The sequence below is a fragment of the Aquarana catesbeiana genome, linkage group LG06 (genome assembly GCF_042186555.1).
Source record: "Aquarana catesbeiana isolate 2022-GZ linkage group LG06, ASM4218655v1, whole genome shotgun sequence".
In the NCBI taxonomy this organism is placed as follows: domain Eukaryota; kingdom Metazoa; phylum Chordata; class Amphibia; order Anura; family Ranidae; genus Aquarana; species Aquarana catesbeiana.
In genome coordinates this window covers 200510418-200522849 of record NC_133329.1, presented here as the reverse complement: position 1 = coordinate 200522849, position 12432 = coordinate 200510418, and the positions used below count along the sequence as shown (strand labels likewise).

Genomic DNA, 12432 nt, shown 5'->3' with positions numbered 1-12432 from the left:
GTAAGGGGCTGAGGCTTTCTGACATGTGACGTCTGCAGCCAGAACTCCTGGCCCCTCCACAGAAAAGAGGGCTGAAATACAAAAGGTGATACATGCATTATTAATATCACAAATTAAAAAAGATCATAGATTGTGGGCACAGCACAATAGATTTAGACAGAAAGGACACAAGCATAGACAATAATGCTGTGTAGCCAAGTGTGGCTAGCTAAACCAACATATCAAATATGAGAGAGACCCAAATCTGAACTTCAATGTAGACAAACAGTCCTCACAGTCTGGTTTTCTGATGTTCAGTCAATATGTAAAAACATTAAGACACACGCAAACCCTAAATGCTGCGTGTTTCTGAAGTGCAGCTAGCTAGGTCATAACTGATATAAATACAGAAAGGACGGGAACCCTCTTTATGGTGGAGTTTTACTGATGTACAGCAAAACAAGGCCATAAATATAACAGAGACCCAAACTTCTATGTTGCGTATTTGACGAACCACCAAATACAGTTATAAGAGCAATATGGCACACAAGACAATATCTTTTCTGTTATGCAGTTCTGTAGTGCAGTCACATAGAACCAACACAGAAAGGACACAAGCAACCTGCAGCATTGTGTTTTTCTTAAGTGCAGTAAGGTAAGGGAATCTGAAACAGAAAGCACCAACAAGCTTCAATGTTGAGTATTTCTGCTGTGCAGCAACATAAAAACAGACAGCCTTCCTAGCTGCGATCTTTCTGGTGTACTGCAAAGTAAGGCAATAACTCCATGATGTCTATTCCTGTTGTGTAGCAAAACCTCAACCAGAAGGGACAGATAAGCTTAGGGCTCCCACACCTGTGCGACCCAACCTGCAACCTGGGACCGCAAAAACGCAAGAGAAAAGTCATACACTATGGCTTCCAATGGGTACCATTCGTGTCTGTGTAACTCCAGGTCGCAGCACCACCAAGCAGACCCTGCTTTCTGGATCCACAGACCTCAAGATTACACAGGTCGCAGGGAACTTGCAATTTTCAGGTTGAACAAGCGAGGGGGCCCCAATGCTGTATCTCCCTGGAGGAGTGCAGCCAACAACCCCCTGCTGTGTATCCCTAAGAAGCAGCCAGGTAGAACAATGAGAAACAGAAAAGACACTGCTCACTGCTGTGCCTTTCTGATATGCAGCCGATAAGGCAGTAAATATAGAACATACAGGACACAAACAATCTTCAATCTTTGTGTATGTCTGATGTGTAGCAATATAGCAATACTGAGCAGAGACTCCACCACCCTTAATGTGTCTCCCTGCTGAGGCAGCAAAAACAAATCAGAAAAGGACAAGCAACCTCACTGCTGTGTCCCTTCTGATATGCAGCCAATAAGGCAGCATATGTAAGACATACAGGATTGAAGGTTGTCTGTCCTTTTATATGTCTGATGTGCAACAATATAACAATCTGAATAGAGATAGCATATCCATATTGAAGTGATTTGACATGCGACTCAACATGTCAAATCGCATGCCTAAAATCGGCAGCCTTTGCCATTAATAGCACTGTCAGCACGACGCCACTTTGCGGGGCTGCACCGATTACCAAAGGCAGCACAAGTACTACCCCTGGCCCAGGTTCAATTTGTATTTCTGCTATGTAGCCCAACAATTCAGGTCCATCAATCTTCACTACTGCCTTTCTAATAAGCAACCAATAAGGCAGTAATACAGGACACAAAAACCCCAGACAGACCTCAATCTTGTGTATGTCTGATGTGCAGCAATATAACAGATATGAGCAGAGATGTCACAAGACTGAATGATGTGCATTTCCGCCATGCGGCACAAGACCAGAAAGTACAGACCACCTTCCCTGTTGTATTTTTCTGATCTGTAGCCAAATAAAGCAGTACCTTTAGGATATAAAGGACAACAAGCTTCAGTGCAGTGTATTTCTGATGTACAGCAATATACCCCTTATGAGCAGAAATGTGAAATCTCAATGTGTATTTCTGCTGTGCCACAAAACATCCCAGCAAAGACAAACTTTCACTACTGAGGTCTACTGGTGTGCAACCAAGGAGGAGTCATGGTGTATCCCTTTATGAAATAACCAAACAGGGCAATTTGATTCATAGGCATAGCCTGGGCTGTAGATACTAACACTTCACCCCCAGTGAAGGAACAAATCCTAAAAACGGTTGGACACCTTACTATAGTAGCTGTTGCCCTACCTTACCTCCGTAGACTGAGCAAACACTAGACAGCTCACACACAAGTGGGGCTGATCAGCAACTAAAGTCTCAATGAGCCCAGCCCTAGAGACCAATTTAAGACAGCCTCTAGAAGAGGTGGTCACCAATTTAGCCTGGAGGTAAATAGCCACCTGCAGGCCTTAAACAAGCAATCATGTAGCTATCTAGCTCTTGCATATGTTTGCACAGAAAATCCTTAAAGGATATAGGAAGCGATTTATGGTAAATCGCCTTTAGATCTGCCACTGAGTGGACTGTAGCCCAAACCAACAAAAAGGTTTTTCTTACCTCCTGCACCATAATATAACCACAATGTAAAGGTGGAGTGGGAGGTTGGAGCTTATGAAAAGTTACCCATAGCAAGCAACCCCCAAAAGGAGGATCTGTCAAAAGGGAACCCCTACTGTGCCACACAGAAGCTTGGTCCCTGCCACATTGTTGAAAGTTAGGTCAGCTTTTAAGCATTTTGGAACAACTTCAGATTCCAAGCAGCTGGGCTAATAGGGCCATATAACCTAGTGCACCTGCTGACCAGGGGAGCTTACTCCTGAATCCTTCAACCATTGCACAATCAAATTGTTCAGTGGTATACCTGGCCTGTAAGAAACTCTTTGTATCTACCAGGTCCCCCCCTTCGCTCTATTCATCCCTACTAATGTACCACAACCAGACACGTAGTAAGAGGCTGGCAACCTACTGTTGTGATAACCACAGTGTCTCTGCTGTAAGAGGGAGCTGTGGCTGGTGGTTTTAGCAGTAGCTTCTGGGCTATTTTGTTATGCAGACCCCAGGTCCTGCACTGCACCACTCAGTAAATACAGGGGCAAGGGGAAGAAATGCCTTACCTACCTCTTTCCCATCTCAGGTGGTTTAGGCACACTCGCTCCTCTGCACCACTTGTCCACCATACAGCATCTCTGATGTAAGAGGGAGATGTAGCTGGTGTTTTTAGCAGAAGCTTCTGGGCTATTTGAATCCAGACCCCAGGGGAGATGATCTCAAATGCCCAGAAACCATCTGGCTGGGATTGGGGATTTTGCAGCTAAATTCCCAAGGTAAAGGAAAGTACTCACCAATGTCGTCTTCCCCTTTTGCCACTGGGCTTGCTTTTCCATCCTTGTGGTCCACACGCAAGGAGGATAGCCGCCAAAGCGCCCCCCCCCCCCCCAACTGCTGTACCCGTAGGGAGCTGCAAGGTTAGGCTGTCCTGTACTGTACCAGTCAGTATATACACATGGGAGGGGGGGCAATGCCGTACGTTCCTCATTCCCATCTGAGGTGGTTTAGGCAGACATCCACCGTAGTGAACTGGTGCCTCCTCGAAAGGAGAATGTGGGCGCCTGCTCCTGCTGACTCAGCCTTCCCTCCTGGGTAATAACGTAAGTCGTTCAGGCGGCGCCCTCCCCAGCAGCCCATGAGAGCTACCAGGGGCCCAGGAGTCAGAGGACATGCTGGAAAGAACCGATGGTCAGCACCCCTGTCTGAATGGACGCCCGGACAGGTAAGGGGGGGAGACAGGATAATGGCCCCTGAAGTTCTGGGGACACCACTGTACCCAGGGGCCTTCAGCTCTCAGGGGGGCTCTTCCAGTTTCTGCTGCCCCCCCTGAAGAAAGGATAGGGGAACTCCCCAGGAAAGATAAATATATCCGGCCAGACCCAGAGGCTTCCCAGGGGGAGACCACCAGCCCCAGGCTTCAGGTCATTTGGAAAAAAACAAACGGTTTCACTGTGTAGGGAGAAAAACTGAAGATCAAGGGGAAGGGTGGGGACTTAAAACGGCTGTCGATTGATTGTGTTTCCTGTAGGGAGGAGCCTCTCATCTCTCAGGTGTGCCGTCCTGGAAGATGACTAAGAGAAAAATCCTTTACTCTCCACCTCATCAATGCCGCCAAACAATGCATACCGGTCCACTGGAGAATCCCCAATCCCCCGACCATCCCTGAATGGCTCCATCACAGAAAGAATAGCGGAAATGGAAAACTTAATTCACCAAGGAAAAGAGACTTCGACCAAATAACAAAAAAACTGGGCCTGTTGGAGTCACTTTAGGGAATCCCCGGACTTCCAACTATCTCATATCACGTAAACACCTAACCCTCCGTGATCACCATGAAACTTGAAGTCTTAATGGTTTGGTTCACGCACGAGCTGCTACCCCACCTCCCCTTTTACTTTGATGTCATTATTATTTTGTTTTTATTTTTTCTTCTCTCTCCGCTTGCATCGTCTGTTGGGAAAAACAACAAGACTTCAAGCTCTCATCCAGTACCCCCAGCCATTCACAGTTAGCTGCCGTTAGGGGTGTTTAGGAAAAAGGGGGATGCTGGCGTTTTGCCTCCGCTTCCCAGATCAAACAACGCGAAACCAGCATCACAACTCTGTGCAGCTAAGTCACCATGGTCAACACCTAAGCACAACTCAACTATAATATATTTCCAGGTTGCATTGTATTGTGATCTTCATGCTGAAATGTTCTCCCTCTCCAGTATGTATCATTGCATTTGTCACGCTGAACTTATTATTCTGTTTGACTTATAGTTCTCTTACAATGCTTTTCAATTTGAAACTTTTAATAAAAACATTGAAACAACAAAAGAAAAAAAAAAAAACACACATAGTGCAGGGGTTCAATAGTAAGTGACGCAAAGGTCCATGAATACATTTCAACAAAGGTCCCAAAAGCTCAACAGTAATTCCACAAACTGTCACCTGATTGTGGTTTTATCAATCACAGTGAAATCCCTTCTTTCTGAGATTGGTAGTGGCAACCAAGCAAGTAATCTTCCTCCAGATGATGGGCAGGGCTAGCAGGACTGTGATTGGCTTTAGCAGGGGCCAATGACTGTCCTCCTCCTGGAAACCGGGACTGACCCCCCCTCCCACAGCAGAACTGCACCCAATCTTTTCTCCATCACAAAAGCTGACGATCGCAGCTACAGCAAAGTTAGAGAACCAAACAATGTTTCCCATCTTTTACAATGTGTGGGCGCACAGTGCCTCCCCCTCAGTGCAGGTGCAGTGTGGGGAACTCTGAAATTGGAATGCATTAGTGTCTCACTGACATTTCCCTGTACTGCTCTGCTGATGGGGAGGGAGTCGAGTGCCGGCAAAAGAGGCTTTGCGTGCCAGTGGTTGCCTACCCCTGATATATACCCATGACTAAAAACAACAAAAAGGAAAATTAAACTTAAATGTAAAAACAAATGTTGCAGGACTCTTGCAGTTCAAAAAAGTGGATTTAAATAAACAAACATTCTTTATATTAACAATAGCCTTTCACCATCTAAAGATATGTCAAGTTTGAAAGGTGACCAGCTAAGCTCTGAGACTTTGACAAAGCAATTGCTACTACACTGTGCACAATGGTTCATACAGTAGGACCTTCAAACAGTTAAACTGATTAGAGATCAATCTTCTTTACAAATTGACACTTGGAACAGCGAAGATTACAATACATTGTTTTTATTTGCAGCCCCCTGAAAGGCAGTAACAATTTAAAGTAGATGTCAATCCTAACTAAATTAGTTTGCTAAAGCATTGTGTATAACAATTGCCTTTTTTTACCCTATAAGATACAATTTTACTTTTTCTTAAAAACTGTTTTTGAATCTCATTACCGTTCATCTCATCCAGCGTCTTTGAACCCACTTCCTGTTTACATTACATACATACTTCCTGTATGCGCTCCAGTGGCAGTTTCTATGCCATCAACCTGATAGTGGGAACTGCAGAACATGCTTGTGCATTGTGCGGGTCAGCACAGGTGCTTGCAGTCTCCATCAGAAGCCAGTTTGACAACATTGGAAAGCAATTTGGACAGAGCTTTGTTATCCCATAACAGAAAGTACATGCACAATAACATTCACGGAATTATTTTAATGAAAGCTGCAGATTGAAAATAGCTTTTGAAATGAAATTAACATTCTAAAAGTTTCTACAGGATTTTATTGATTAGGTTCAGATCTACTTTAAAGAAATCAGTCATCCTTTTTACATATACATTTCCCCTACTGTTTCAGCACAATTTTCACCTATCCCTACGCAAAATGCAGGCCGAAAACCTTTCCATGATATAATCAGGATATTATTATAGATTAACCCTAATTAGTTTATTTGTTAAATTTGCTGGAACAAAGATGAGAGAGATAAACAGTGTTTTTTTTATGCAGGGTGTTCTGCAGAACTAACAGCTGGACTCTGGATCTTTCTTTGCTCCAGATGCCCCATCTCTGTATGACAGCAAGGTTTTTTTTTTTTTGGTTTTTTTTTTAAGAAAGCCTGTACAAATTTCTAGTCCTTTTATGTAGACAACAAGTTTGATGTATTAATTGCAAACGTAACCCCCCATCCCTGCAATAAAACCTTTACCCTGTGCTTGTTAAATCAAAGTCAAAAACAAAAATATATTTATACAAAATTAAACAAAGTTCAAGTTGTAAAACATTATACATGTATTGCAATATTCTTCTTTTCCCAGTAAGAGACAATATTCCAGGTCAGATACGTGTATAATGCATTATAGTCTTAGCGTTAAACATGCTAAGAGAACAGTACATGATGTTTTAGGAAATATCTTTTACTACAAAATGGATTATATACAAAACGTATCTGTATTTGGCTTCTGTAGTGAATTTATCTAGCGTATACCATGGTTTATTTGCGTTTTCTAAGTATTAAGTACATGATACTGTTAATTAAAGTGAAAGCAAAGGCAATCCAGGCAAGAATGAAGGAATAACCAAATGTGCCATTCTTAATTTCCAACGCTGGGTGAAACTTATCATACATGGAAGAGTAGATTGCAGCAGCAATCATAACACAAAGACCTGTGGATAGAAATTAAACAATTAACTGATAGCCAAAAAATTGTCAAATTATATATCTGGATACTGGTACATTTTCTGCCAATTAACTTAGACAAGGTAGTACTTATTGTCGATAAGAGATTAACAGGGTTCAGATCTGCTCCAATTGCTCCCATTTCCAGTTTCCCAGGCTTGGAGCAAATTTCTTTCTTAGTTGAAAAGGACAGGTGTAACCGGTATACGTAATGGTGTACCTACTTTTGTTTGTACGCTATTGGATCACTATGCTTTTGTGACCTGTATAATACAGTATGTGGCAACCTTCTTATTGCTTGCTTAAGTGCATGCCACCAATGATTAGTGTTATTGTGCTTCCTTTTTTTTCACAGATAAGTTTTAGTTTATAAAGAAAGAAAGAAAGAAAGAAATGGAAGTTCATTGATACAAAATATATATACTGTATGCCCATCAGCATCAGGTCATTAAGCCATCAAGCCCCCTCTCTTTGAAAGGAAGAAACCTCCAGAAGAAAAAAAGGCCCTGGTCCTCAAAACATTGTCCTTGTGCATCACACAAAATGCTTCTTCACAGTTAAAGTGGTTTTAAACTTTTTTTTGCCTAAAACGAAAAACAGGTTAATACTTTCTTGCTCTCTACATTGGTTTTGCACAGAGCAGCTCCGAACCTTCCCCTCTCGGGTCCCCTGCCAGCGCTCATAGCTCATCTGCTACTGCATGAGCCCCCTAATAGCAAGCCGCTTGCTATGGGGGCACTTATGTGTACACTCCTGAACCAGGCTGTGTGTGTTTCAATGACACACAGCACGGCTAAGCCATGCCTTCCACTCTCTCCTTACAGGTTTTGACCAACAGCAGCAGGAGCCAATGGCTCCTGCTGCCCATTAGAGCCTCTAGCCTAGTGAGACCAGGAAAAGGAGAGAAGAGCAACAGCAGACTGGCATAGCGCTGAATCGAGATCAGGCTCAGGTAAGTGTTTAAGGGGGGTCTGGGGGAAGCGGCTATAGAAAAAAAATGTTTACCTTAATGAAGAATGTATTAAGGTAAAACATATTTTACCTTTAGAATCTGTCATCAGAAGTGTTGATGACACAAAAAGGCAACTTTGCAAGTAAAGCCGGCCATGCACAGATCAAAATTGAGCCTGTTCCGCAGGGACCAGCTGAATTTCGATCTATGTATGGGCTAGCTGGTTGTACTATCGATCGACTTGTATACAACCAGCCTATCTTTTTTTTTCCTGAACGATCCGTGCCCCTGGCTATAGTCAGCAACACTGGTCATTGTATTCTGCCATCAGGAAAGGCTCCCTGGTGGAAGAATACAATAGCTCAGTGGGAGTGATTTCCCCATCCACATCAAAACGTGTGGATCGGCAAATCTTTTTTTTGTTCAACCTCCTGGCTAAACAAAAAAGATGAGTTCTGCATGGCCAGAATAAAGATAATGCTTCTTAACTGGTTCAAAGGGTGTTCTTTGAAGAGCCGACAGAACCAGGCTGAGATCCATGGAGTCACTGGGCAACGTACAAGAGGAGCAAGGTGTACAACACCCTGTACAAAGGCCTTCACGAAAGAGTGAGAGGCAAGCAGTCTCTATCCCAGCGTAATGGTAGACTTGGCAAGAATTTAATTTCCTAGGTTTTCATGGTGTAGGAATGACCAGATCTGATAGGCCTCCTATCCCTCAGAATCTGGGCTTTAACAGCAAATCCATTAAACCTAGCGACAAACTGGGAGGGCCCACAGGATTCGGATGAGATCCGGGTATTGTCTCCTGCTGAGCCAGTTTGGTGTGATGAGAACCAACGGAATGCCCTCTCTTTCAATTCCAAGAAGGCAAAGAAGGATCTTCCGAGTAGGAAAACTATAGATCAGGCTGAACTGATCCCACAGAGTCTCCAGAGCATCCACTACAAAGGCTAGGGAATCCCTGGATCTGGAGATAAACCTGCTGCAGCTGAACATGGAAGTAAGGATGTCTATGTCTAGCATCCCTCACCTGCAACAGAGGTCTTGGAGGATTAAAAGACCATTCTCTGGAGCCGAGACATTGACAACTGAGGAAATGTTCTATGTCTAGGACATGCACAAGGCTGGAATGTAAAGTCCTAGCAATGACAGGAATAGAGTGGTTCATCCTGGAGCCTCAAGACTTCTGGTGCATTCCTAATGATTGATGCAAGCCACTACGGTAGCATTGTCCAAGTAAATCCTGGTGACAGAAGATGACCTTGCAGATGAGCTGTCCAGCATTGAAGGGATAATCAAATTGCTGTTAAGTTCCAGAACACTGATCTGCAACCAAGATTCCTCTGATAACCAAGTCCTTCATACTGAGAGGGCATCTAGGACTCCTCCCAGCCCAAAAGGCTGGCATCTGTTGTACACACCTTCCAAACCATTAGGAGGAAGGAAAATCCTGATTTCAATGCCAAATTTTTGACCCATACCATACCAGGGCAAGCCAGGTCCTGCTGGTCAGGCATATGGGATGATTCAGACTGAACCCTCTTGTTCCACACTGCCAGAAAGTGGAGAAGCAGATTGAGTGATATTGGGCACATGGAACTGCCCAAGACTGACACCATTGAGGCCCAAGACCTTCATGCAAAAAAATGAAGAATGGAAGTGGAGATGCCCCATTTGCTTTGGGGAAGGTGAAAAGATTTGAATGATAATCTTGAAACCTTTCCATTTTCTGGACAATAGCTATGGCACCTTGACAGAACAGCTGCATTGGGGATGTAGGCAGCTTTGACAACTTAATGCAGGGTGGAAGTAAAGAACAAAATTTCAGTTTGTAGCCCCCTAGATACATCTAAACTCAAAACAACTGAAATGTTCTGAGACCAGATGGCCTTGAAGGTCAACAGATGTCCCTCACTCTGACAATTTGAGGTGTACCTTTATTGTGAGCGATACTTGCTCATGGAGTTGACTAAAAAGTCAAAAGCTGGGTGCTGTTTCTATAAAGTAGTAGTGTTCCGCCAACATCCCTAAAATACACACATAACCCCAATGGGACTTTAAGGGCAGAATCAATTCTTACAAATGTAAAAAATGCAAATGTCGATCTTTATTACAAAACAATTGTAAAAGCGACCAAATGTCAGTATGAAAAAGTAAATAAAAAACATAATATAATATTTATCATATCACACTGACCATTGGTTGCTTTTACCATTACATAGTTGGGTTAAAAAAAGAGAGATACAAGTCCATCCAATTCAACCAAAAAAAAATTATATATATATAAAAATCCTATACCCACAGTTGATCCAGAGGAAGGCAAACCCCCCCCCAGTAAAGCATGCTCCAATTTGCTGCTGCAGGGGAAAAAAATTCCTTCCTGATCCCCCGAGAGGCAATAGGATTTTCTCTGGATCAACTTCACCTATAAATGTTAGTACCCAGTTATATTCTGTACAATTAGGAAAGAATCCAGGCTTTTTTAAAAGCAATCTATTGAGCTTGCCAGAACCACCTCTGGAGGGAGTCTATTCCACATTTTCACAGCTCTTACGGTGAAGAAACCATTTTGTATTTGGAGATTAAATCTTTTTTCCTCTAGAAAGAGTGTCCCCTTTTCCTCTGTGATGACTGTGACAGAACCCACTGTCACTGTGTTTTGGAGGGGGGTATGGGCTGGCCCCCTACCCAAAGACTATGGCCCAGCAGAGAACGAGAGACTTGGGGACAAAATGGCAATGTAATGAGGTATCTATGCAAGTTGTATCCCTTCTCCATCATCACCCCCTCTTGTTATTGTGTTTAATTATGTTAGGTCATGCCACGTAGAAAAAAGGTGTGCTTGTCCCCTACCCACTCTATGACAAGGCTAAGGGGAGTGTCCCTAACTGTGTTTAAAGGTGTAGGTTTTGTACTTAATAAACAGTTTATGCTCTGTATGTTTAATCCTCAACACCTGTGTGATTTGCCTCGTGATTGGGGCGGTTGAGGGCTGGTTATGGCAAGTCTGCTGGCGCGTTTGGAGAACAGGAGACACAGGTCTGACAGAGGTGCCCAGCCGGGGTATCCGAGATCCGTCACAATGACCTTAAAGTGAATAACTCAACACCAAGTTAACTATATGGACCACTTATGCATTTGTATATGTTGATCATATCCCCCTGTAATCTCATCTTCTCAAGAGGGAATAGATTCAGTTGCTCTAATCTTTCTTTATAGCTGAGCTCCTCCATGACACTTATTAGTTTGGTTGCCTTTCTCTGCACTTTCTTCAGTTCCCCGATATCCTTTTTTGAGAACCGATGCCCAAAATTGAACTGCATATTCCAGATGAGGTCTTACTAATTATTAGTACAGGGGCAAAATGATATCTCTCTCTCCTTAGAGTCCATACCTCTCAATATAAGAAAGGACTTTGCTCGCTTCGGAAACTGCAGCCTGGCATTGCATGCCATTATTAAGCTTATGATCTACCAAAACCCCCAGATCCTTCTCCATTGACTCCCCCAGTTCTACTCCCCCTAGTATGTATGATGCATGCATATTCTTAGCCCCCAATTGCATAACTTTACATTCATCAACAATAAACCTCATTTGCCACTTAGTTGCCCAATTAGACAGTGCATTGAGGTCGGCTTGTAAATTGGAGACATCCTGTAAGGTCGTTATTCTGCTCCATAGCTTAGTGTCATCTGCAAAGACAGAAATGTTACTTTTAATCCCAGACCCTACCTCATTTATAATAGGTATTAAAAGATAAGGGTCCCAACACTGAACCTTGGGGTACACCACTGATAACCTTAAACCATTCAGAGTAAGAATCATTAACCACTACTCTTGGTGTTCGGTCTTTTAGCCAGTTTTCTATCCATTTACAAATTGATCTATCCAAGCCTGTAGACTTTACCTTACACATTAGACGTGTGTGGGGAACTGTGTCAAACGCTTTTGCAAAATCTAAGTATACCACATCCACTCCTCTGTCCAAGGTTTTACTTACCTCCTCATAAAAATAAATCCGGTTTGACAACTTCTACCTTTCATGAATCCATGCTTTCTGTTGCTTAAAATATTTTTTTCCAGCAAGAACTCGCCTATGTGGTCTTTTCCAGTATCTTCCCAACTATAGAAGTTAAACTAACAGGTCTATAGTTACTTGGTATAGACTTTGATACCTTTTTAAATATGGGCACCACATTGGCCCTACCATTGTTTTGTAATAAAGACCGGCATTTGCATTTTATACGTTTAACTTTTGATACTGCCCTTAAATATATATATTTATTTGCATGCTCATGGATTTGAAGGACCTGGAGGTTCAGGACTTATAACGGAACTGAGTTTCAGTCTTTGCCTCGGACCTAGAGGCTTAAGAGAAACAAGAACTTCTTTAAGCATCAGCAGTAGAGGG

General features: G+C 42.9%; 1 protein-coding gene across 2 annotated transcripts in view; it reads right to left on the bottom strand.

Moving 5' to 3' along the window:
* Positions 1-5674: 5674 nt before the first annotated feature.
* EMP2 (epithelial membrane protein 2) overlaps positions 5675-12432 on the bottom strand; it is a 220480-nt gene continuing 213722 nt past the window's right edge. For both annotated transcript variants that reach the window (XM_073591211.1, XM_073591212.1), the window contains one exon: positions 5675-7054. In XM_073591211.1, the coding sequence (XP_073447312.1) occupies positions 6882-7054 (173 nt within the window). In that variant the 3' untranslated portion in view covers positions 5675-6881. The remainder of the gene's footprint in view (positions 7055-12432) is intronic.